The sequence below is a fragment of the Palaemon carinicauda genome, chromosome 19 (assembly GCF_036898095.1).
Source record: "Palaemon carinicauda isolate YSFRI2023 chromosome 19, ASM3689809v2, whole genome shotgun sequence".
In the NCBI taxonomy this organism is placed as follows: Eukaryota; Metazoa; Arthropoda; class Malacostraca; order Decapoda; family Palaemonidae; genus Palaemon; species Palaemon carinicauda.
This window is the reverse complement of record NC_090743.1, coordinates 8,448,805-8,476,304: the sequence shown is the minus strand read 5'-3', so window position 1 is coordinate 8,476,304 and position 27,500 is coordinate 8,448,805. Positions and strand designations below refer to the sequence as shown.

Here is a 27,500-nt window from a genome sequence, read left to right as displayed (position 1 = left end):
GTTATGTGATGTTAGATTGCATTGGATTGGATTGAATTTATAGACTTTGGGCTGTTGAGGCCACTTAGCACTGTAGTACAAATGGGTAAAAACTTGTAAGCAGTATTACAAGGTAAAAGTGGACAGATTTAACAGAAATATGAAAAAGAAAAATGTGAATGGAGGTAATGAATATGGATAAATTAGGCTCAGCTAGAGGCTAAAAGGATGCTGACCCTTTTAGCAAGGACACAATTAAACATCATGAAGTAGAAGGAAAGTGCAACCCCTTATGGGGAGTTATGCAAAAAATTTGAAAATAAATGGAAGAATCAATATGGGGAATACATGAACATTGATAGGGCTTTAGATATAATCAATAGAGGATCAATGTGAATCTGTAAGGAATGCATGATGTAGATGATAGGTTTTTGAGAGTTGCTAAAAAATTCTATGATGGCAATGAAGTGGGCTTGGAGCATATAGGCATGATATGACGATATTGGTACGAAATTGTGTCTGAGACAAGGATGTAGTGTCTCCTCGGCAGTTCATCCTTTTAATGTACAGACTGATTTGACACCGGGATAGCAAATGAGCTGTAAAAGGAGCGTGGAATAGTTGATGTTTTCAAATGATACAGTACCATTCGGGAACAGTGAAGAGTAACTGCATTAACTATACTCAATTTTTTAGCTCGGAAAAGTTTCTTGCTCTCTGATTGGTTAGAATTTTCATGTCCAACCAATCAGGGATCAGGAAACTTTTCCGAGCTAAAAGGGCACCCCTGCGAGTCGGTGCAAATTTGCCTCACTAAAAAGAATTGACTATAGTAAAGAGTCTGAAGGTGTTTACAAGAGGTGAAGGTTGGGAGTAATTGAGAGCTACAGTAAGGTTATGGAGCTAAATAGAGAGCAGGGAGTTTCAATGTATAGTAAATATGGATGGGAGAAGAATCGATAAAGCTTATTCACTTGAGTATTTAGGAGCGAATATAAGGGTTGAGGGTAAAATGAGTAAAGAGAATGGGTGAAGCAAGAAAGGTAACAGGTTGTGTGCAAGAGATATGAATTGTTTATGAAAGCTAAGGTGGGAATGATTTAAGGGCTTGTTTATTAAATAATCTTATTTGGAGAACCTAAAAGTGGTTGTTAAATTACAAATGAAAGAAAATTTTTGAAGATATATAGATTACCTGTTTGTGTACTAAATGTGATGTGATTGACGGGTATTAAATATTGGAAGACTTAGAAGAAGAGCTAGAAAGATTACTGTGAGTGAAAATCAAAACAATTGGATAGTAACAAAGGTGAGAGATTCAGAAGTACTATGAAGTACATAAAGGCCTACAAAGAGTTGATAGATGATGTTGAAGGCGGATTGGAAATAAAAAAATAACTTGATATCCAGGAAGCTAATGAGATCATGTACGAGAAGATTAAATGAAGCAGTGTGATAGGAGGTTTTATGTGAGGCTGATAACCCTTCTGTGTAGCCAAAGTGTAGGTACCAACTAGTATTGCGGAGGTTTTGCTGTTTGGTGGGTTCATTCATAATTCAACAGCAAAAGAATGGATGTGGCAGTGACTGTTTTTCATTCCCCTGCTATGAAAAAGGCCTAAGACATGGCCTTATTCATGTTTGGTGTTTGGCCACTGCGGATTGGTGATGGTGAGAAACAAAAAAGTCACTGGGTGTGTGTTAATTATGAATAGTTATGAGTTAAAAGGGCCCATGCTTTATCAATTACTGTTTGCCACGTATAATATCTTTCTATCCCTCAAAATTATAAATATAACCTTACTTCTACTGAACACGTTTCTTAACAAGCAGATGATATAAGTACCTCTTAATACTTTTTCTATAAATGCACCCTCAATTTTTGCCATCAAGAGTTTCCTAGAATTAGATACATCTTTCATCAGAAGCAGAGTCAATACATTGACTCTGATTAGAAGCACCAAAATTCGGGAAAGTTGTTTCTTATATAACATTTACTAAAACGTTTGACGAAAAAAATGACAACACATATTGAAAGAATTTACTAAAATATAAGGTTCATCACAGAATTGATTGAATATGACAGTTGACATATGTAAGATATCTGATTGTCCATTCCCTTCTTTTGAAATAGTCTAATACCTAAAATGGCTGACATTCTTTAAAAATTTCACATTTTCACCCTTCTTGACATAGTAGAACCTAATTTTCACTGAAATCGTGTATTTATAGCTAGCGATGTTAACAATTGTGTGGAATTTGCCCAGAACTTTATATAGTTCACATTTATTGGCACAAAGATTTACTAACAAGCCTATGCTTTGGACACAAAGTATACTGTAGAACTCGCAAAAACCTCTCTGCTAAAAACACAAAACAATATATGGCGTAAATGGATCAAACGAACAGAAATATAAGATTTCTAACAGGATATCTTTTTACAAATAAACAATAATCATAGCTAAAAAAAAGAGAGAGAGAGAGAGAGAGAGAGAGAGAGAGAGAGAGAGAGAGAGAGAGAGAGAGAGAGAGAGAGAGAGAACAACCAAGGTTACCCATGTTTGAATATGCTGACAGAGACTGGGTCTAATGTCAACAAATTAGATGATTGAGGATATGAATGATTAGCGTTTACAACAATGAGAATATTTTCTCCTCTGGACAGGATGGAGTTAGGGAAGTCCTTTGTCATTGCGCACAAAAAAAAAAAAAAAAAAAAAAAAAAAAAAAAAAAAAAAAAAAAAAAAAAAACCAACGGTCCGACTACTTGGCAGCAATTGGAACCTTCCCAATATCATAGATGATCAAATGAGAATGCTGGGAAAATAAGCCACTGTCATTTGTGATGTAGCCATAGTCAAGCTTGGCCTTCCCATAGTTTTTTTTTTTTCATTACAAACAATGCTTCCTCTGAGAGAGAGAGAGAGAGAGAGAGAGAGAGAGAGAGAGAGAGAGAGAGAGAGAGAGAGAGAGAGAGAGAGAGAATTTGTTCTGAGAACTGCAACCCGACTCTATCAAAGAATATATATATGTGTATATATATATATATATATATATATATATATATATATATATATATATATATATATATATATATATATACACACACAGTATATATATATATATATGGGGGGCAGTTGCAAAAAAAATTCAGATGGTTAGTTTTTCAGGCTCCGATTACTTGTGTTAAAATTCACATTTATGTCACTATCTTTACTTAAAACCTTCGATGATATTGTGACAATCTTGGTGTTCTTCAATTTTTCTTGGATGCAAGTTAAATTGGGTATAGTCGCTTCGATAGCCAAAGTAGCTATAATATTCAGCAAGAATTTTCATAAAATCATCTAGCCTACTTACACTTACGTATATGAACTTATTTTAGGCCAGAAATATTTGCAATTAAATGTCCTGCACTTAATATCCAAAATGAAGGCTGTATATAAACCTTTATTCGAAACATTCGAATGATTGAAGACATTAAGGCTTTCAAGAGGAAACTGCAGACTTTCCTATTTAAAAAATCATACAACAGTGACAATTTAACAGTAAATGAACAATACATGATATGAAACGAAAAATACTCTGAACGAACAAGGTAAAACGACAGCGGAGGTCCTGTAGAGAGTGGGGTTCTCCTGCTGTATGGGACCGGAAAAGCAGCCATCAAAAGAGGCAAAAAAATAAATGTAAGCCCTCTTTAGACAGCTGATTAAGCATCCCAAGCACCAATGTCACCATATTTAAATACATCGATGCTAATGAAACTAAAGCTTCATTTCCAAAATATGAAAAACGGTGAAAATATGTCAGCCTACAAAAAGAGCCACAAACTTGGATATTATAATCTCTATAAGAATGCAGTTAAACATCATGTATCTTACAAATGTTAACCCTGCTTAAGCCTATTCTCTAATCGAACTAGACTTTGTAGGCCTATCAAATAAATCCAATGAGGTCCTGTCAGTTTTGTCATTTGTTAACGATTATATCATACTTCACACTGTATTTTGGGAATTTAGATCGATTTCTTATATGTTCATAAAAAATAGAATTTCTGATTCGTCAGTAAATTTCTCATTAGAAACATCTGTAAGACTTTTTGAAACTGAATGCCCATCAATGAAACATACATCGAAATAATGAACCTAAAAGTCAACGGGTTTCATCAATCCATTGGCATAAACATACGAACAGACACGTTCCCAATCCAGGTTTCCCTCAGAATGTCAAGGGCAAACATGTTTCCAGAGGTCAAGCGCACTTAGCAGCGCAGTTTGCTTCTTTTTACTATGCGTACTGTGCGCAACCGAGGAATGTATTCTAACTGTCTTTAGCATGAAGAGAATACAAAATTAAAATATCCTTAAGTTAAGCTTTTAGTCTCTGTATTCACATCACCTTATATTACAAAGAACGTGAACCATTTATAGAATTCAAAAGAAGAGGTCTTTGTTCCTAACGGTCTCTTTAACAGGAAGAGAAGATAACAGTATCTCTGGAATTTCCTTAGGTACCGTTAACGGAAAAAAAAAATTTCTTTCAACTGAACTAATATATTTGGCTTTTAAAATGTTTGTATATTATTTTTCTATATTTGCCAAATGAAGAAGAAATAACAATTTCTTGAAATAAAGATAAAAAACAAATGAAAGAAAAAGCTTCAAATGAAAACATCATCTTAACCTTTTAGTTATGCCTTTCCTTTGGCTATAAAGAATTATTTACAAAGCCAACATTTCCCACCAATTAAAACTTTGAATAGAAAATCGTATTTTCGTAAATATCGTTTGATAATTCACCATATACATCGTACTGTTGGCAGTGCCGGTTTCTATCCAGTCTCGGATATTCCAGCGTCGTACGGTGTTCCAGCACTTTGAATGGAATCGACTGGCTTTGTCCGGACACTAGAACGTTTTTAAATGATGAAATTTATTTCCTCTGGATATTTTTATTGAAGGATTCATAACCAATAACCAAAAAATTCTTAATGAGACACTGAATTAGAACATTTTACAAAAAAAAAAAATGCTAAAGGAAAACCATGTATTGATTATATTTGGTTATCCAGCTTCCAGGATTTTCTCGAAAAAGGGCAAACCAAGAACTCAACAGAGGTCGTGTCTTCTTCTGGCTAGGTGGGTGAGCCCGTTAACCGGGAACCGGCGACTTGCACATTGTATACAATCAAAGTGAACCGTCAACAAAGGCTGCTGAGCTGTCGCTAGTCGCTACAGAATCCCCGATCTCTCCTCTTCTGTTTTTTTGTTTGAATCGCCATGAATGCTAAAAGTGCAGTTCAAACTGTCATTGCAATATTCTTAGTGTCTTCGCTGCTGTGGCCCGTGGTGAAATATATTAGTAACAAGGTAATGTAAGATATTTTTTGTTTAGCTTTAGTGTCAGGGCAATGTTAAGATATCTTTGTTTACCTTTAGTGTCAAGGTAATGTAAAGATATCTTTTGTTTACTTTTAGTGTCAAGGTAATGTAAAGATATCTTTTGTTTAGCTTTAGTTTTAGTGCCAAGGTAATGTAAAGATATCTTTTGTTTAGCTTTAGTGTCAGGGTAAGGTAAAAATATCTTAGTTTAGCTTTAGTGTCAGGGTAATGTAAAGATATCTTTCTTAAGCTTTAGTGTCAACGTAATGTAAAGATATCTTTGCTTAGCTTTAGTGTCAAGGTAATGTAAAGATATTTGTTTAGCTTTAGTGTCAAGGTAATGTAAAGATATCTTTCTTAAGCTTTAGTGTCTAAGTAAAGTAAAGATATCTTTGTTTAGCTTTAGTGTCAAGGTAATGTAAGATATCTTTGTTCAGCTTTAGTGTCCAGGAAATGTAAAGATATCTTTCTTAAGCTTTAGTGTCAAGATAATGTAAAGATATCTTTGTTTAGCTTTAGTGTCAAGGTAAGGTAAAGATGTCTTTGTTTAGCTTTAGTGTCAAGGTAATGTAAAGATATCTTTGTTTAGCTTTAGTGTCAAGGTAATATAAAGATATCTTTGTTTAGCTTTAGTGTCAAAGTAATGTAAATATATATTTTGTTTAGCTTTGTACAGACGTAGGACTAACAATTCACGTAAAACAGTGGGAAATATATTAAGTGATATAGCTATTTCGACATTCTACACCATATACTGTATATAATGATGAACAGTATGATATATATATATATATATATATATATATATATATATATATATATATATATATATATGTATATATAAATTATATACAGTATGTGTGCATATACACTGATACATTGCATATGTATGATATTGTAGTAGATGAGGTGAATCTATATGCACATACACACACAAACACACACACACACATATATATATATATATATATATATATATATATATATATATAATGTATGTGTGCGTTTGTATGTATAGATACATATAGACATATCAAACGTTCATCTGAGCTCCACAACGCACTAGAAGAGTTGGAAGACCCAGGCCTGCATGGCTGAGGACTATGAAGTGCAAAGTAGATGATGAATAGAAAAGTATTGAATTAAAAGCTCAATATAGAGACGACTGGCGAAAGCTAACCGAGGCCTTTTGCGTCAATAGGTGTAGAAGGAGATGATGATGATGATGATACACACACACACACACACATATATATATATATATATATATATATATATATATGTGTGTGTGTGTGTGTGTGTGTGTGTGTACATGTGTGTTTGTGTGCATAACCTTCCTCTAATATGGATGGATTTCCAGAAAGCAATTAACGTTAAAATATTTCAACTACTGAAAAATGGATGAGACCCTTGCTCAGAAAATGTACATTTTTGCTAATATCATACATCTGCACAATTGCCCATTGTACGCTGCCCAATTTTCCTCTTATCTTGCATACTTGTTGTTTCTAATTCGTAGATATTAAAACCTCTCCATATCAGTACCGCTTGAAGACTCTTAACTATTTCAAATTGTATGCCCCTTTGGATGAACTTATGGTCCTCCATTTCCTATAAAGAATCAAACTATCTCAAAACATAAACTCTATCTTTAAACCTAAGTTGATTTATAAATACAGTTTGCTTTCATAGTAATTCGCTTCTCTCCCAAAAACTTTCGTACACACCTTATTATATTATTGTGACACACCATTTCAGATACCCTACCATCATCCTTTATGATTTTTTTTTTATAAATATATGAATCAAATACTTCTATTCGTCATCAATCCATATAAATGGTCATTGCTCTAATAATTCTTGTTCTCATTTGCCCATATAATCTTACTTTTATTGATACCCTCTTTTATCTTACTGTTTCTGCAAATAATTTTAAACTTCCCTCAGCTCCTGCAGTTTCTCTTCCCTACCACCATTCAACAAGTTTTCTGCCCATACAAGATCCAGCCATATCATTGTTTTATACCACAATTGTTTTTCTCTGACCACCAATCACACCATCCACAAAAATACTCAATATCAGTGAAACCATAAAGCACGGTTTTCTTGAAGCTACTTTTAAATCAAACCCGCCACACTATTTTCAGAATATTTGACCTTTGAAATTTGTCTATGTATGTCTACTTGCCTTTGCTGTCAACAGCTATATAGTATACGCAAATAGACAGTAAATTTTTTTTAGCGTTAAGATTTAAAAAAACTGATTGCCCTGCTAGTTAAAATACTTGTAGATTTGCATAATATATATTTCATAATTATATAAAATATTCCAACAAAGAATCCTTTAGGGCTCGAATTATTTTAATTCATTTTTTTTACAGTACTCAGGAATAGAACCTGTGAAAGTTTCCCTCTACGATGAAAGCTACTGCCCAGCGTGTCGCCAGTTCGTCAAGGATCAGCTAGGACCAGCATGGCGGGATCTCCATGACATCATGCAAGTGGAAGTCGTTGCTTACGGCTGGGCTGAGGTATGACAAACTACATTTCATTACAAAGCTACACATAAAAGTAAGCCCACTGCTCTTAGTGTCTTAGCTACGCATTACTGTGAGCATTGCTCTCGTGATCTGCTTCAAGGTGCTATTACATAGAGATTTTAAGGTACCTTTCTGCATCTTGCTGACAGAGTTTGCCCAAAGCCGTGAGTAGTGACAAAGCAAAACGGATTAAGCCTATGTTTGCTGATAGGTAACCCAGCATCGTCTTTGGTTGCGAGGAAAAATGTAGACTATCCGATGACAATGTTATTTAGATTAGTACTATAGATTGACTTATAATTGCAGGGGTTTATTGCATAACATATTTTAATAGCAAATAATGTCTTCATTACCCTGTTGCAAAATAATACTTGAAAGTTGGCAATGGTTAAATTTAATGCATGTGACCTACAGTACCTTTCAATCAAATTTATGAAAAAATGTCAAAACTGATTTTATGAGAAGGGTTGTCATATGTGTTTAAATTAATCTTCGGCTACCTCCTATAGAGTAAAAGCTTGTTTACAAAGGAAAATTATTCGTCTCATATAAGTACTACTGGTAACTCTGCTCCTGAAAAAATATATCGTCCATGATGATAACTTAACTATATCTCGCTGCTTTCTTCCCAGCCACTCTCATGACTACGTTCGATTTCATGATGATTTTTTGAATATGACTTTGATTCCCTCTTCACGCTTACCTTTTCGTATTTACTTTTAGGCACTTTTACCGACTTATATCAGTATAATCGCCATTTATCATAAATAGTAAAATGTAAAATACACTGGTTTTATGTGATGAAAGTCTTTTATTCGTTCGTATTAAATGATCTGGAAAACAAGAATAAAATAATAAAATTTCGCAATTATAATTGATTGATTCATTTGATGTCAGAAAACCTCAAATCAATCAATCAATCATATATGCAAAATTTTATCATTTTTTTCTTGTTTTCCAAATCATTTAATACCAACGAGTAAAAAAGACTTATATCACACAAAATCAGTGTATTTTATCCTTTTACATTTTCCCATGTTTTAGCGTCCTAATGTAGTACAAGCAAGATTCGAATAGCATCTTTCTAATGACTTCAAGAGAAAACGAACGAAGTATCCCTATGAAGTGTATCCGGATAATGTTAAAAGGAACATTATCATCAAATACAAGAAATGGTTGGTCGTAAGATGTTCACAACCGACTTAAGATACGGCTGAATCAAACTAATTTAGTCGTTGGGGTTTGCTTGATGGTGAAACTTTTAATTTTTATGAAAAATGAATGTAGTTATCAAATGCTGTTGCGTAAAATACGTGAAAACCCCGGCATAAGAATAACCACAGGAAATAAGCATACTACATTACATACATATCTATATATTCAAACACACACCCATATATACATACATACATACATACATATATATATATATATATATATATATATATATATATATATATATATATATATACATACGTGTGTGTGCGTGTGTATGTGTGTGTTTCTGGTTGGGATACTTTAACGTGGTGAAGGATTTTGTGTATCATCATGATCAGCAACTCTGTACTAGTCAGGGACACCCATACTAGGCCGGTTTGCCATAAGCCATCAGACAAAAATCTCCCACCATCACCATTCAGCAGTGGCCAGTTTGGTGATGAAAACTGGCCAAACCAAGACATAGATAATGACATATCTGAGGCCTTTGCCCTGCAACAGACTAGAAACGGCTGCATTTGTTGTATATATTAAATTGGCCTAGCATTTCTCTTTGACATTTTCATTGAATGCTGAAGCCCTTTTGGTATAAATTATTCTAGGACAATACTTTTCTAGTTTCCTGAACCTTTTCTTGTCTTCGGCGCTAAAGATTCTAAGGAAGAGACAAAATTCATTACTGTGCTATTCCATTTATCTAACTTTCGACACCTCATAATGATAATCATGACTGTGACTAGGGCACTGGAGATTACAGGAAGTTTACGGAATCAAAGTATCGTATTAGGGAAGACACAGAGAGAGAGAGAGAGAGAGAGAGAGAGAGAGAGAGAGAGAGAGAGAGAGAGAGAGAGAGATGGATCTTCAGGACTAAAAACCAAATGACTGAGTCAGTGTATGATGAAGACTAGAAAAATCTAATCTAAAGGGATAATCCTGGAGATGGGTTCACCTGAGGGAAGAAGCTGAATCTTTTTCCTATTAATAAATAGTCATATCTTCCAAATATACAGTAATAAAAAGCAAGTCTCTCTCTCTCTCTCTCTCTCTCTCTCTCTCTCTCTCAGTTTGTAGCTGGAGTATTAAAGGACCAATTATTTACAAAATATATACGGTAGAAATTATTAAGATTTATGTCCGAACATTCACGATTTTATTCTCGATAATAAATGTTTAACATGTATGGCTATATTGGTCTCAATACGAAATCCGCAAGACGCAGAGCACATGTTGATCGATCATTGGGCCGTAACAGGAAATGACAAACCAGATTGAAGACATGGTCGGGGTGGAGAACATTGAAATTCCTTAATATACCGTTGACCAATCAGAGGTGTGGAGGACCGGGGTGGGGGGTTGAGTCGGTAAAGTGGGGAGGGTATTGGTGATCCGTGGTGACAGATGACAGAGACATCTTATTGTAGGAAAAACAAATACAGTACATTAACTCCTATTGTCAATCTTTTGAAGGTTATTCTTCTTTTATATAGACTGGAGAGGCGTTGGGGGTTAATCTCTTCGTTTAACAAAGAGGTTTAATGAGGTTAGTAAGGACCACATGATTGTGTAAATACGTCGAAAAACTTCAAATCACTGGACAAAATTTAAAACCATTAACTAAATCAATAGGATAAAAATTTTAACTTCTGAGCATTTTCGTGCTTTCTTAGCATGCACATCTCCAGGTAATTTCAGAAAAAAAATATATATACAGTATATATATATACATATATATATATATATATATATATATATATATATACACACACACACACATGTATATATATATATATATATATATATATATATATATATATCCTGTCTGAGAGAGTTGGTGTATTGCCACTCATATATATATATATATATATATATATATATATATATATATATATATATATATATATACACACACATATATATACACATATATATATCCTGTCAGAGAGTTGGTGTATCGCCACTCATACCAGGGTTAAAAGGTATTCTTTTAACCCTGACTCATACTAGACTGGCATACTGCGAGCGATCGGACTATAGTCTCTCACCATCCCCAATCCGCAGTGACCAAACCCAAGACATAACTAAGGACATGTCTGAGGCATTTGTCCTGCAGTGGCTAGAAACAGTTGCATATGTTGTGTTATTATATGAAATATATATATATATATATATATATATATATATATATATAAATGTATATATACACAGTATATACAGTATATGTATACAGTATATATATACAGAATATATATATATATATATATATATATATATATATATATATATATATAGCTGAGTCAAAATCAACTTCTATCTCTCATAATAACAGGATAGAGAATGTCAATGTTACCCAGATTCTTTACTCTTAAAAATAATTGGCTTGAATCCTCGTCGCTTGATGATCACTTCACTATGTATAAGATCCTTTGAGTATAAGTCATCCCCCAAATAAAGTTAATCCGAGAGTAATTGTCTCTTTTTTTTGGCTTAACGACTTTGAGACAACTGAATCTTTTATTACTTGACAGGAAACGCCCCTGGATACTGGCTACAACTTCACCTGTCAACATGGACCTGACGAATGCACTGGGAACATGATATTGGAATGCGCCAAGGAGCACATCTCAAGGCAGGGCGTCTTCATCAAACTTACTGTTTGTTTTATGAGTGAGGAGTCAGAACCTCTGCCACCTCCTTTCGTTGTGGCAAGAAAGGTAAGTTAGTTTTCCAGTAGTTTCTTTTACATCAGATATCATTGTCACTTCTTCTTCTTCTTCTTTGTCTGCATCTTTTCCCACTTGTATGTGGGGTCTTTGTTTCTAGCAAGTGTTCTCCATCTTCCTCTATCCCACACTTCTTCTTTTTCTTCTTCTTCTTCTTCTTTGTCTGCATCTTTTCCCACTTTTATGTGGGGTCGATGTTTCTGGGTAGCGTTCTCCATCTACCTCTGTCCCACACTTCATCACCGGTTAATCCCTTTGATCGAAGGTCATCCTTAATACTGTCCATCCACCTTCTTTTTGGTCTCCCTCTCCTTCTCGTTCCTTGTACCTCCATTTCCATCACTTCTTCATCTTCTTCTTCTTCTTCTTTGTCTGCACCTTTTCCCACTTCTATGTGGGGTCGATGTTTCTGGCCAGCGTTCTCCATCTACCTCTGTCCCACACTTCATCACCGGTTAATCCCTTTGATAGAAGGTCATCCTTGATACAGTCCATCCACCTTCGCTTTGGTCTCCCTCTCCTTCTCCTTCACTGTACCTCCATATCCATCACTCTCCTTCAAATAGTTGGCTTTCCAGTAGTTTCTTGTACATCAGATATCATTATCACAAGTATTAGTATCATCTAAATTATTCTCGTGGTTAATTATTATCATCATAAACCAAGTTGTATCCTAGTTAACAGAATACTTCAACTAGGCTCTCATAGGAAAAGGAGTCTAGTATTATTATTATTATTTTTATTATTTTTATTATTATTATCATTATTATTATTATTATCATTACTTGCTAAGCTATAACCCTAGTTGGAAAAGCAGGATGCTATAAGCCCGCGGGCGCCAACAGGGAAAATAGCCCAATGAGGAAAGGAAACAGGAAAAATAAAATATTCCAAGAAAAGCAAAATTAATCAGTAACTGAAGAAGAAACCATAAAAGAAAAGTAATAAAGAAAACCAAATAAGGTAGATAGCAAAGAAACTTGATAAACAAAAGAACATTTGCACAAGCTTTAGCGTTCTGAAGTTTCACCCTTTAAACGGCATGATTAGAAAGACCAAGCACAATTTGATCACAGAAGGAATAAAATTTCTAGGATACTCTGTTACTGAATCTCACATATGAAAATACAAGACTACTGAAATCAACTGCATTTCAACTACCATGCTAATGGTTTAGCTTTTTCCCCCATAATTTGCACCAGGCACTAATTCTTACCAGATCTCTTTTATAATGAGATTCAGCAAACACAAGTTTATATTCCGGAGTTATGGTCAATGCAAAGTAGCATAATCTCTTCACAGCTCTCAAGATAATAGGAGTTATACATAATATGCAGTAATTAGTAGCATAACATCTTTCACCATCAAAATTTATCTTAAGACTTTAAAATACCATACGAGTTAAATGTGCAACTAACTTACATAAAAAGACATTTAGGAGCTATGTAATCAACCGTAATATAAACACACACACATAAATGTATGTATATCTTTGTTCTACACCTCCACAACTATCAGGAACCTGAAATGACACACGAGCCTAAAATGCCTGAGTAGTCAGTTAAACTACAAGAAAAGAGGAATGAGCCATTTTGAGTAATCTCATAAGCTTGCTTCTGAACACATCGGCAACACGGATTGCCTAAACCATTAGATAGTTAGTAACAGAGCTATCTAGAAGAAGTGTCAAGTCTATGCCAAGAGGACAAATTGGAGTATATCGCATTTTCATGTTCATATATTGTACCAGAAGGGGTTTGCTTTGTAGTCAAATTATATTCGTTTTCAGCTGAAATGTATGAGGCAGCTTGTAGTTGGGTATAACTGTCTTCAGACAAAGCCAAAGATTATAAGGATTCTGCTTCCAAAAATAAGCAAATCTACAGACTTGTCTTTAAAATGTTTCAACAAATAAGGTAAAGGTAAAAAATCAGTGAAGTTTCAAATAAAAATTGGACATAAATTTGGCATATTTGTTACCAGAGTAAGGCACATCAGGGACAGCCAGCTCAAGTTTAATCATTAAAGAAACCAAAGCAAGACCAAAGGCCTATGTTGGAGGTTCTACAGTACTGGTTACAACTCTATGGAAACTAAGTGAATACTAGATCGAAGCAATTGCAAACTTGTGTGTTGACTTCATCAATTGTTTAAAGGTAAACTCATCAGCAAAGTAAAATACTTTTCGGCCTTGTCAATCATTATAAGAAGCAGAATGCAACTACTCCAATGGTGAACATTGAAATTGCCAACACACGCAAAAGTTTTTCTATATCTTGTCTCTTAGCCATAGTCATGATGATGAGAGCACAGTAAAAATGTTTTGTGATAAACAGAATATCTTTAGAAGTTATCTTGTTGCCAAAAATCTTTATCATCTGGATCTCATAACAGCGATATTCATAACGGTCTTCTGAGAAGCTGGGTACTCAATCCTAATAGACACGAACTTACCCTTAGAATTAGCATCACATTTGAGATTTATTGGTTTTTGAAGCCTGTGGTGAGCTCAGATGAGTGCTTTGATAGAGAAAACTACGTCTCTCTGTACATGATGTATGTTGTCTGGAGGCAACTACAAGGTTACTTATTTTGTCATGTAGTTTAAGACTTATTGAACATTATGTGAAACCAGTATGCTATAAAGAACACTGGATGAAGACTTTCCTAAACATCTATAGCAATTATAAAAAGGAATATCAATAATAATGACATGACTGACTTATAACAAACTTATAATCATAATAACAATTATATGAATTAAGCTCTGTATAAAAATCATGATCAAAATCCATGCCGTAGATAATGAAGTCAGAAAAATAATTATCACCATAATGGGGTATCATACCCAACAAGGAAAATCAACTTCCAAGATAGCCATTTCAATCAACTAAAGTAAGGACGATATTGGTGGCTTTCAGAATACAGATCAAAGATGAAGGCAAAATACATACAAAGTAATGGTAAGGGAATCTGATAAAGAACCAGGCAGCCTTGACCATTCTACTGAGCCTGTCCTACACTATTCCAAAAGACAAGAGATAGAGAAAATTAACAGAATCTTTGCTTGAATTTACCTTCAAACAAGACCATTCCAGTCATAGACAGATGAAGACCATGGTACAGAAGCTTGGCGCTGTCTAATACCAGGGAGAAAAGTTTTGATAGTTTCGAGTGGCCTTTTCCAAAAAGAGTTGCTTTATATAGCTATGCATTTTCCGCAATACTATATATGAAAAAAGTTAAATGATTCGACTTTTTCTAATGAATAACACTATGAATCTGTACCTATAGCTATAAAACCTGTCATTCATTGTCGATAAAGTAATGCTAAGTACATGTTCCAGACAGTTGAATAATTTTTACACCTCATACAGGAAAATGAACGAATCTCAAGAAGGAAACTGAAAATTTCTTTCTTGGATATCTGATGTCTCAAAATTATGTTTTAACCTCTAATGATTGGTTTGTCTGAGCAATTCAAACATAATAAAATATAAGTTTAACATCTGATATCTGTTTTATTTCAGTGTGCTCACAAGGTTGGTGCTAAACAGGAATGGCCAGCTATTAAAAGATGTGCCACTTCACTTGAGGGCGAGCAGCTCCTCCACGAAGCAGGAGTGAAGTTCCATTCATTGAAGGATCCTGAACCTACTTGGGTTCCTTGGATTCTTATTAACGGGGTAAATATCAAATAATCACATTGCTACGTGTTCACGAATGTAAATGTGCTGTATGCATGTTTGTTTTTGTATGGTCAGATTAAGTCTTAAATTAATTTTTTGCCTCCTACCTAATGTGCATGTTCAAGAAGTTCAAGTTAGTGTTAATATGAAAATTAATCAAAGCCTATGCTTCTGGATATGGATTGCTCCTTGATTCAAGATAATCAGTCCTTAAGATAGGATAATTTTCAAGCCCTGTAAGATTATTCAGGGGCAAATGGATACTGTTCTTTAAGACTTAGTTTGGTTGCTTGAGCTAATAATAGCTTTTAATGCAAGATTTTGAAATTAGTTTATTGGTATGATGGCGTTCTTATAAACTGCATGCATTGCAATAGTATTTAACGTGTTACTCCAGTTTGGTTATAAATAAGTTCGTTTTCCCTTATGTAATATTTTTCAGTTTCCTTTTTATTATCAGCATCCCAAGGTTCCTATCTGAATATCCTTACCCCTTAGTCATCAGCAGCCACTGCCTGGCCCTCCCTGGTCCTAGCTTGGGTGGAGAGGAAGCTTGGGCGCCAATCATATGTATTTAGCAATCATATGTATTTATGGTCCGTCTCTGGGCCATTGTCCTGCTAACTAGGGCATTACCACTGCCCCTTGCCTCTGCCATTCATGAATGGCCCTTTTAAGCCTTTACAGCTGAATCAAGAATTCTTGATAATTATCATTTGATCTGTGCCTTCCCCATTGAGTAAACTTCTGATTTTTCTTTCTACTATTTACCCATGAAAAATACTTTTTCCTTAGCAATAAATTTCAATGTGTTGCAATTCAGTAATGCACTCTGTTCTAGTTTTTCAAAGTCAAACAGCCCAGATAGTTCTGATATGTTTCCTGCTGTCATGACCGTTAAAGCCACTGTGTATAACTGAATAATTTAGTTACCCACAACCTAAAAATTACATAACTGAAACATTGTCTCTCATTTCACAGAAACAAAATGACAAAGCCGAGGAAGACTTGAAGAGCGTTGTGTGTAGCACGTATCAAGGTCAGCCACCAGCCATTTGTCCCTCGATCTTAGCCAAAGAAGATCTACCGTCAACTACTCTGTCTCCAAACGATTTAAATAATCAATCATCAGTGGTGTAATTTTTCAATATAAGGATATATCATAAAATATATTGTTAATTATCCATCTTCTCGTTTGCTTACAATATTAAACTGGTGTTTTTCAATCTGACAAAATGCCAATAGGATATCATGAGAATTAATCTAGCAATCTTAAGGGAAGACCCAGCCTAAATCAATTTGTAGTAGATGTTATGCTAGTTCTGTAATGATCTTAAAGATGCTAGGCCAGGTCTATACGGACATCTTAAAGATGCTAGGCCAGGTCTATACGGACAAGGTGAAATACCGGTCAAAATGCCAAATGAGAATCAAAGCAAGGAATTCTGCCAAAGGAATCAAATGCCAAAGAAATAACTTTAAAATTATATATATATATATATATATATATATATATATATATATATATACATACAGTGTATGACTGTTATTCGAATTAGAATTCCAGCAAAATTCTAAGCCTGCTGAAAATATTACCAATTACTACAGTCCTTTGTTTTCTGATATACTGTACATTCTTTTCTTTCTGTTCCTGGACTCTTATGTACTCTATGCATGATATCTATTTGTCGCATGCAATACCAGACCAAATTATTATCATTTTCTTTTCTAGAGACTTGTTCATGTTTTCCTCTAAATTCTTTTGATTCAGACATAAAAATTTACGAAACCTAACTCATACCAATTCTCAGTTTAAAAGTAGGGCTATGTTCAAAACTAAATTATTTATGATATAAAAAATGTGTGTTTGGGGGTACCAGGAGGTGTGGTATCTTTATTAATAAGGGAGTTAAAACCTTACAAGATGGTCCAAGAACACTTCTTCACTTATAGTAACTCAGTACTCATGTATCACCTAATGGAAACGTCCCTGCGTTGCATTCTGACAGATTAGGGTTCGAGACCCACTCAAGCTTGATAGTTGCTCTAGTATCTGCAATATCACCATCCATGTGAGTAAAGGATGGGGGAATTGGGGGGAGCCTATAAGTCTACCTGATGAGTCATCAGCAGCCATTGCCTGGCCCTTCTTGTCCTAGCTTGGATGGAGAGGGGGCTTGAGCGCTTATCATATGTATATATGTCCAGTCTCTAGTCTAGGACATTGTCCTGCTAAGGCGCTGTCACTGTCCCTTGCCTTTCCCATTCCTTAACGGCCTTTAAACCCTGACACACCATCTAGACTAATGGGCTAAAACAAGTGAGTGGTGTAATTTCCCTGTGGGTTAGTCTCCTGAGAAGGCTACTACTGTAGTGCTTCCTTGAGGATGAAGTTTGTACTGGGGACAGCTATTAAGAAGAGTCAGGATATTTACTTTGGCTGCTCTTCGGCTGCCCTCTACGGTTGGCCCACCTGCTAGGTATTCTAGCTTTCTTTTGTTGCCTGACGTTGGGTAGCTCTGTCAAGTTTTGGGTTTAGGTCCATGTACAAGCCTTCATCTCCCATTAATAGTTTTGCAGGACAACCGCATAGTTCTTCATCCTCATCACCATCAATTATCAAGTCCCTTTGGCAGTGGAGTAGGATGTTGGAAGCAGGTCTGCATTGGGACTGGCAGGTCTTAGCTCAAGTCCTACTCAAAGGACACTAAATGTTGTAATCAGTCGATAATGAGTTAGAAAATTTTGGGAGTGGCACTCAACTTCACCGCATGTGTTACTGAACGATGAAGGACCTAAACAGTTCACCCTTAAAAAAGGGATGGACTTAGAAACGGTAGCCCAAACATTGTCTACTCCTATCTTGATTTAGATGTTTATTCACGGACATTCAGACAGTATACAATGCTATTGCAAAGAAATATATATAAAAAATAAATCATAGGTACCTGGAATATATAGAACATATCGACAAACTTCCATAATTACACAAAGTTATAAGCATAATAAAAGCAATGAAGGGGGCAATAAAGAAGACAGAAGAGAAGAAGCTGGATGTGGCAGAGATGAGAATGTTGAAATGGATGTGTGGGGTGACAAAAAGAGATAAGATACGGAATGAGGTAATTATGGGTACCACAGGAGTTAGAGAACTATCAGATAAGATCCAAGAAAGTAGACTGAGGTGGTATGGTCATGTCATGAGAAGAGATGAAAAATATATTGGGAGGAGAGTGATGGAAATACAGGTACAGGGAAGAAGAAGGAGAGGGAGACCAAAACGAAGGTGGGTGAACTGTACCAAGGATGACTTTCGATCAAAGGGATTAACCGGTGATGAAGTGTGGGACAGAGATAGATGGAGAACGCTGGCCAGAAACATCGACCACACATAAAAGTGGGAAAAGATGCAGACAAAGAAGACGAAGAAGGACACAGATATTTTCATGACAGCATCACTGGGAAAATTTTATGTACAGACTTGAGCATAGAAAATACAGGAATCCTGGATAGACCATACAATAATTCCTATCAAAAATAAATGAGAGAAGTGACTGGAACAACATTAGTGATATTTTCTGCAAAATACTAGCCTACTGAAAAAGTCTCTTGACTGGTGATGGCCAGACTGGGGTTCGAGTCCTGCTCAAACTCGTTAGTTCCTTTAGTGTCTGCAAGCTCACCATCCTTGTGAACTAAGGATTGGGGGTCTGAGAGAGCCTACAGGTCTACCTGCTGAGTCATCAGCAACCATTGCCTGACCCTCTCTGGTCCTAGCTTGGGTGGAGAGGGGGCTTGGGCATTGATCATATATAATATAACATATATATATATATATATATATATATATATATATGTGTGTGTGTGTGTGTGTGTGTGCGTGTGTGTTATATATATGGTCATTCTCTCAAGCATTATCTTGCTTGCTAGGGCAATGTCAATGTCCCTTGCCTCTGCCATTCATGAGCGACCTTTAAACCTTTAAAACTTGAGCCACAGTAATACACACAGTCGCTGGAAGCAGTAGAAACACGTTTGAAATATCATAAAACTATATTCATCATTTACTAGAGAGCTTCAAATGTCTACATCTGCTTAGATGTGCTTCTACTAGTTTAGATTCGATTATCAAAATGGAAAAGAATTTAATTCATCTCAGAAGTGTATTATCACTTTATGTAACTGAGTAATATCCTTCTGACAATAAAATATTAAGGATTCTTACTTTTGAGTGACCTATAGGAAATCTACTGATTACTTTCCCAGCATTTAAGAAATATGATAATGTAACATAATGACCTAAATTTTTGTTTCAGGTGGAAACACTTAATTTTTCTATTTTATCATTGCACAAAATTCAATTCTAGACATTTTCCCCCAAGACAAATGAAATAAAAGAAAACTTTGACACAATTTATTTATTTAGTTTAAAAAAATAAACATCAAATATAAGGGTCTGATTTGTTCTAGTTTGCTTTGTAAAAAGAAAAAAAAGAAAAAAGAAAAAATTTATATCATCAATCCCTTGTGTGTGTTCCCACCCAACTGTGATCATCTTCAACTTTACTTCTCATCTGTATTCACCTCTGAATCAAGAAAAATAAACTATAAAATTCTGATATTATTGCACAGAGGTCTTATTGAGTTAATTTCTTAAAATACCAGTTCCGTAATGGTCAAATTCAGCTCATTGGGATGGTAAATCATCCCCATTTTAATGATAATATGATATAATATATTATCATATAATATATAATATAATATATAATAAACATATCGCATTGCCGCTTACATCCTTTTTCATTCTATGGCGTCACCCCAAGCTGTTACTTGAGCAAGTTAGAATAGCATGATTTATTTCACCAATGTAAAATTATAAATTTCTGCTACTATTAGCTAGACCAACATAGTGAAAAAGTGTCGGATATTCCAGAGAGAGAGAGAGAGAGAGAGAGAGAGAGAGAGAGAGAGAGAGAGAGAGAGAGAGAGAGAGAGAGAGAGAGAGAGAGAGAGAGAGAGTCTGTTACTTGAGCAACTTAGAATAGCATGATTTACTTCATTAATGTAAAAATGATAGATTCCTGCTACTATTAGCTAGACCAACATAGTAAAAAAAAGTGTCGGATATTCCAGAGAGAGAGAGAGAGAGAGAGAGAGAGAGAGAGAGAGAGAGAGAGAGAGAGAGAGAGAGAGAGAGAGAGTGTGTGTGTTACTTCAGCTAGTTAGAATAGCATGATTTATTTCATTAATGTAAAAATAATAAATTTCTGCTACTAATAGCTAGACCGACATAGTGAAAAATTGTCGGATATTCCAGAGAGAGAGAGAGAGAGAGAGAGAGAGAGAGAGAGAGAGAGAGAGAGAGAGAGAGAGATAGAGAGAGAGAGATACTGTTACTTGAGCAACTTAGAATAGCATGATTTACTTCATTAATGTAAAAATGATAAATTCCTGCTACTAATAGCTAGACCAACATAGGGAAAAAGTGTCGGCCATTCAAAAGTGCCAGAGAGAGAGAGAGAGAGAGAGAGAGAGAGAGAGAGAGAGACTGTTACTTGAGCAACTTAAAATAGCATGATTAATTCATTAATGTAAAAATAATAAATTTCTGCTATTAGCAAGACCAACATAGTGAAAAAGTTCGGATATTCCAAAGTGCCAGAGAGAGAGAGAGAGAGAGAGAGAGAGAGAGAGAGAGAGAGAGAGGGGGGGGGAGGCGTGTTGTTTGAACTCTTGCTTGTGAAAACATTGCTATTAAAACTTGATACCGAAAACTCTTGCTGTTTATAAAGGCGCACGAATAAAACTTTGATATTCTAAGAAATATTTTGAGGAATTACGAACACACAAGGAATCATTAGAGCATTAGTGGATCAACACCGATATCTATGGACAATACTTCAAACATTTTTGTGTGAATAGATTATTTTCCAAGAATTAATGATCATTTACATCTGGAATATATATAACGTAACTTTAAAAGATCTGGTCTGACCCTTTCCCAAAATTCGGGATATAAATCTTGTATTAAATGGGTAAACAATAAAAGCTGCAAATATTCAAGGGTGTGATGCGCGCACGCGCACGCACACACACACTCTCATATATATATATATATATATATATATATATATATATATATATATATATATATATATATATATATATATATATGCATATATATATATATATGTGTGTGTGTGTGTTTATATGGCAAACCTATATTAGCGTTATTACTAATTTTAAAATAATAATAATAATAATAATAATAATAATAATAATAATAATAATAATAATAATATGGCTGGCCCGACAGATAGAAGGCAGGCTGTAAACAATCCGCAACCTAATTATTATTATTATTAACATATTATTATTATTATTATCATTATTATTATTATTATTATTATTATTACTTGCTAAGCTACAACCATAGTTGGAAAAGCAGGATGCTATAAGCTCCGTGGCTCCAACAGGGAAAATAACCCAGTGACGAAAGGAAACAAGGGAAAATAAAATATCTTAAGAACAGTGACATGCATGTGTTATTACCGTGGGCACATTCTTGTTTTACTCATTAGGGAAAATTACACCAAACAGCGTTTCTTGCAGTGATAGCTTCTCGGCCATTTCGCATTTTTTTTTTTTTTTTTTTGCAGACACGTTCAAGGATGGCTTACCATTTATGTTTACATTGTTTCAGGAGATTAGAACACGATCATGGTTTGCCGCACATTCATTTTGATTTCGTGTTGCACACATCAGTCTCAAAGTGCATCATGGCGTGGACTGAAGTTCTGTTGACGTTACTCGTTGTTTTTGCACGAGCGGATGCTGGCACCGAGGTATTTTCCTTTTTGTCTTCTTATGGACTTAAAACTGTCAGTTCGAATGGGTGGGACAATGCCGAAAATAAATGCTTGAATTTTTCAGGTATTTTATATGTAGATATATTATTTGCGAGAGGACTAACTGTTCCTTTGCCATAAGGTAATGGCGACCGCAAGATTTATATAGTCATAACGTCACTTAGAATAACATTGGATGGTTTGTGGAAGGAATTTGATTGAGAAAGTCATATGTCTACACTTGGAGGCTGGATTTAATTTGTTAATTCAGACAAGAGTGATAATTTAGGTCAAACCCTTAAGTTCACATGAAAAGGAGTTTGTACCTCTTCATCAAGGAACGTAGCATATCAGAAGAACCTTAGCGCCTCTTATCTACAGAGTCAGAGATGTAGTTTGTACTTCTTCATCAAGGAACAAAGTACACAAGAAGAATCTCGGCTTCTTTTATCTACAGAGTATCTCCTCATCAAGGAACATAGCATACTAGAGGTACTTCAGCTTCTTCTATCTACAGAGCCAGTATCTACCCTTATGTTCAAAAGACAAAGTTTGTACCTCTTTACCAAGGAACATAGCATACTAAAAGAACCTCAGATTCTTCTATCTACAGAGCCAGCACCTACCCCTATGTTCACATGACTAAATTTTTACCTTTTTATGAAGGAACATATCATACTAGAAGAACTTCAGCTTCTTCTATCTACAGAGCCAGTATCTACCCTTATGTTCAAAAGAAAAAGTTTGTACCTCTTTACCAAGGAACATAGCATACTAAAAGAACCTCAGATTCTTCTATCTACAGAGCCAGCACCTACCCCTATGTTCACATGACTAAATTTTTACCTTTTTATGAAGGAACATATCATACTAGAAGAACTTCAGCTTCTTCTATCTACAGAGCCAGTATCTACCCTTATGTTCAAAAGACAAAGTTTGTACCTCTTTACCAAGGAACATAGCATACTAAAAGAACCTCAGATTCTTCTATCTACAGAGCCAGCACCTACCCCTATGTTCACATGACTAAATTTTTACCTTTTTATGAAGGAACATATCATACTAGAAGAACTTCAGCTTCTTCTATCTACAGAGCCAGTATCTACCCTTATGTTCAAAAGACAAAGTTTGTACCTCTTTACCAAGGAACATAGCATACTAAAAGAACCTCAGATGCTTCTATCTACAGAGCCAGTACCTACCCCTATGTTCACATGACTAAGTTTTTACCTTTTTATGAAGGAACATATCATACTAGAAGAACTTCAGCTTCTATCTACAGAGCCAGTACCTACCCTTATGTTCAAAAGACAAAGTTTGTACCTCTTTACCAAGGAACATAGCATACTAAAAGAACCTCAGATGCTTCTATCTACAGAGCCAGTATCTACCCTTATGTTCAAAAGACAATGTTTTTACCTCTTTACCAAGGAACATAGCATACTAAAAGAACCTCAGATGCTTCTATCTACAGAGCCAGTATCTACTCTTATGTTCAAAAGACAAAGTTTGTACCTCTTTACCTAGGAACATAGCATACTTAAAGAACCTCAGATGGTTCTATCTACAGAGCCAGTGCCAACCATATGTTCACCTGACTAAATGTGTGTACCTCTTCATCAAAGAACAGCATACTAGAACAAGCTCAGCTTTTTTCCCCTCTTCAGTGCATAACATCCTATAGATTATTCCAACTGCATTATTTCTTGTTTGTATATTATTTCAACCCTCCATGTGTTTTCATAATTTTGCCCAGAAGCAGTTTCAATGTTCTTATTTTCTTATTTTTCACCACTGTTTCCCCCTGCAGGGCTAATCTTCTTGATTATTCCAACAGAGCAACCAGAAATAGAAATACGACCATTTTATCACATGACAAAAGCCTGTACCACTCCATCATGTAGCCATTGCATACTTGAAGCAGCTCCGCTTTTTCCCTCTGCAGTGCACATCCTCTAGGTTACTCCAACAGAATTGTCTCTTAGTTGTATACTAGTCGAACTCCCTCAAAGTATTTTCAAAATTTTGCATAGAACCAGTTTCAATTATCTTATTTTTCTGTTCTACGACGCAATTTTTTTTTCCTTCCGTGTTTTTTTTTTCTTTTTTTTTATTCTTATGTAATTTTAGGAAGAATTCTCTCATTCCCATCTATTGTGTACTTGGCCATCTTCTCCTACCATAACTCACTAATGAAATGTAGATTTGAATCCAACAAAAAATGTTAGGTAACCTTTGAGAATATGACTGCATACAAGAAGAAGCTACGCTGTTTCCCTCTGCAGGGCCAGTCTTCTAGATTATTCCAACAGAACAACCATAAGGTTGACATCCGGAAGAATAAATCTAGAAATCCGGCCATTTGTTCCCATGACAAAGGCCTATACCACTCCATCATCGAACCATTGCATACTAAAAGCAGCTCAGCCAACCTCTGCAGTGCACATCCTCTAAGTTACTGCAACAAAATTGTTTCATGGTTGTATACTTTTAGATTTTGCTTTTCTATTTCTTCAATTAAACAACGTCCCTTTTACTCTTCAAAGTACTCTTCTTTGATAACCTCTTGTAAGATATTTCTAATCCTAGCCAAGGCGACATCTTTTGCGGCCCTTCTAAGATGGTTTCTTAAGTCCCAAGATTGTCCACAAAGATCCCCTTCTTCCTTTATGTTTCCTCGTATGATATTTTCAAAAATTACTGGATACGGCTAACTATGATTCTTTCTGTTTCTTTAAGGTTAACCTTTTTCTTTTCTGTTTTCTTATCTTTCAGAGCCTCATCCCATAGTTGAACAAGAGCATATACTATGCCTCTCTTCTCTGGAGAGACTTCATCCATTGCAATTTGTATAATCCTTAGCATGGCTAAGCTCCTTGTTTCCGTCCCATTACATTTCCCATCATAATTTGTTCATAATCATCACCTTTATTAGCAAAATCCTCTTCTGTTTCTGAGCTATTTGCTGTCATTGTTTCGCTTAACACTTTACAATTATCGGACATTTCTTTTTTTTTTATTAACAAACCTTCCCTAGCTTCTTGATAGTCTTATTTTTCTTTCCAATTATTTCTCCTTTAAATGCATTTTTGTATCCTTGATTATCAGACATTTCAAATTTTTTAATCTATACAATTCTAGCTAATGCGACCTCTTTGGCCGCCCTACTTGGATTCCTTCTAATTCCCAGACAATCTTCCTCTTCCACTTTATTATTCCTAATTTGCTTTGCATCGCCTTCAATCATTTTTTCATATTTCATAACAAGGTTTCTCACTTTTCCTACGTTTTCTAGAGAAAGACATCTTTCTTCTTTCTCCATTTCTCGGGTTTTTTCAAGATTCCTAACCAGATCCTTGACGATTCCTTCTTGTGGCCTTTCATCCTTTCGTTTAATCAAATATACCCTCTCTTTCTCCTTTTAAGACATTTCAAATTGTTGAATCTCTATAATTCTAGCCAGGGCAACTTCTTTGGCCCCCCCTACTTGGATTCCTTCTAATTCCCAGATAATCCTCCTCTTCCACTTTATTATTCCTAGTTTGTTTTGTATCGCCTTTAATCATTTATTCTTATTTCATAACAAGGTTTCTCACTTTTCCTACGCTTTCTAGAGAAAGATATCTTTCTTCTTTCTCCATTTCTAAGGTTTTTTCAAGATTCCTAACCAGATCCTTAAGGATTCCTTCTTGTGGCCTTTCATCCTTTCGTTTAATCAAATATACCCTCTCTTTCTCCTTTTAAGACATTTCAAATTGTTGAATCTCTATAATTCTAGCCAGGGCAACTTCTTTGCCCCCCCCCCCCTACTTGGATTCCTTCTAATTCCCAGATAATCCTCCTCTTCCACTTTATTATTCCTAGTTTGTTTTGTATCGCCTTTAATCACTTATTCTTATTTCATAACAAGGTTTCTCACTTTTCCTACGCTTTCTAGAGAAAGATATCTTTCTTCTTTCTCCATTTCTAAGGTTTTTTCAAGATTCCTAACCAAATCCTTAAGGATTCCTTCTTGTGGCCTTTCATCCTTTCGTTTAATCAAATATACCCTCTCTTTCCCCTTTTGGGACATTTCAAATTGTTGAATCTCTATAATTCTAGCCAGGGCAACTTCTTCGACCTTCCTACTTGGATTCCTTCTAATTCCCAGACAATCCTCCTGTTTCAATTTACTATTCCTTATTTGTTTTGCATCGCCTTTAATCATTTCTTCATATTCAATAACAAGGTTCCTCGCTTTTCCTACGTCTTCTAGTGAAGGACACTTTCCTTCTTCCTCCATTTTTCGAGTTTTTCCAAGTTTGCAACCAGATCCTTAACGATTCCGTCTTGTGGTTTTTCACCCATTGGTTTGATCTCACGGATCCTCTCTTTCTCATTTTCGGACGTTTCAAATTGTTGAATCTCTATAATTCTCACTAAGGCAACTTCTTTGACCTCCCTACTTGGATTCCTTCTAATTCCCAGACAATCCTCCAGTTCCAATTTACTATTCCTTGTTTGTTTTGCATGGCCTTTAATCATTTCTTCATATTTCATAACAAGGTTCCTCACTTTTCCTACGTTTTCTAGTGGACACTTTCCTTCTTCCTCCATTTTTCGAGTTTTTCCAAGATTCCTAACCAGATCCTTAACGATTCCTTCTTGTGGTTTTTCATCTTTTGGTTTAATCAAAGAGACCCTCTCTGGTTTCATAACGGAACAACAAACGCATAAAAGCTTCATTCCCGAAGCTCCAATATTATCCTGGTTACTAAATATATATCCATTATTGACTTTTGCATTCAAAGCCACTCCACAATAACAACACTTAAGGTCAAAACTCTCCATATCTGTTGATACATTTCCTCCATCTCGTACTTGCTTTAATTTGAAAAAAAGGTTTCTGGCTCTGGAGACACTCAGGGAGACTCCGAGAAAGTCTTCGGAGAATCTGAGGATGTCTTCAAAACAAAACACGGATCCCTTGAGCCGGAGTCGCGATCAGACGAAAAATTTACTTTGTTAAATTTTCATGATTCCTGTTTTGAATACCACCAAATCGACAGAAATTATTATAAAACTATCTTTTTTAGGCATATGTCCATTACAATCGGCTTCAAAAATCATTTACAATAAG

At 35.2% G+C, this 27,500-nt stretch overlaps 3 protein-coding genes across 5 annotated transcripts in view; 2 read left to right on the top strand and 1 right to left on the bottom strand.

The window, feature by feature from the left end:
• The window catches only part of LOC137658427 (putative ankyrin repeat protein RF_0381), a 126,493-nt gene that overhangs the window by 62,158 nt on the left and 36,835 nt on the right, over positions 1–27,500 (bottom strand). The window lies entirely within an intron of this gene.
• LOC137658136 (gamma-interferon-inducible lysosomal thiol reductase-like) lies at positions 5,129–16,719 on the top strand. Its single transcript, XM_068392820.1, has 5 exons — positions 5,129–5,351; positions 7,745–7,894; positions 11,650–11,835; positions 15,375–15,530; positions 16,515–16,719. Exons 1-5 carry the CDS (start codon positions 5,262–5,264, stop codon positions 16,671–16,673), a joined length of 741 nt encoding a protein of 246 aa, XP_068248921.1. The 5' UTR covers positions 5,129–5,261; the 3' UTR covers positions 16,674–16,719.
• Positions 22,234–27,500, top strand: part of LOC137658426 (blastula protease 10-like) — a 33,223-nt gene continuing 27,956 nt past the window's right edge. For all 3 annotated transcript variants that reach the window (XM_068393132.1, XM_068393131.1, XM_068393130.1), the window contains exon 1: positions 22,234–22,378. In XM_068393132.1, the coding sequence (XP_068249233.1) occupies positions 22,313–22,378 (66 nt within the window). In that variant the 5' untranslated portion in view covers positions 22,234–22,312. The remainder of the gene's footprint in view (positions 22,379–27,500) is intronic.

Coding starts and splice junctions, on each gene's coding strand:
- LOC137658136 (XM_068392820.1), top strand. CDS start 5,262: ATGAATGCTAAAAGTGCAGTTCAAACTGTCATTGCAATATTCTTAGTG. Junction 7,895..11,649: donor TTGCTTACGGCTGGGCTGAG/GTATGACAAACT, acceptor ATTACTTGACAG/GAAACGCCCCTGGATACTGG. Junction 11,836..15,374: donor CTTTCGTTGTGGCAAGAAAG/GTAAGTTAGTTT, acceptor GTTTTATTTCAG/TGTGCTCACAAGGTTGGTGC.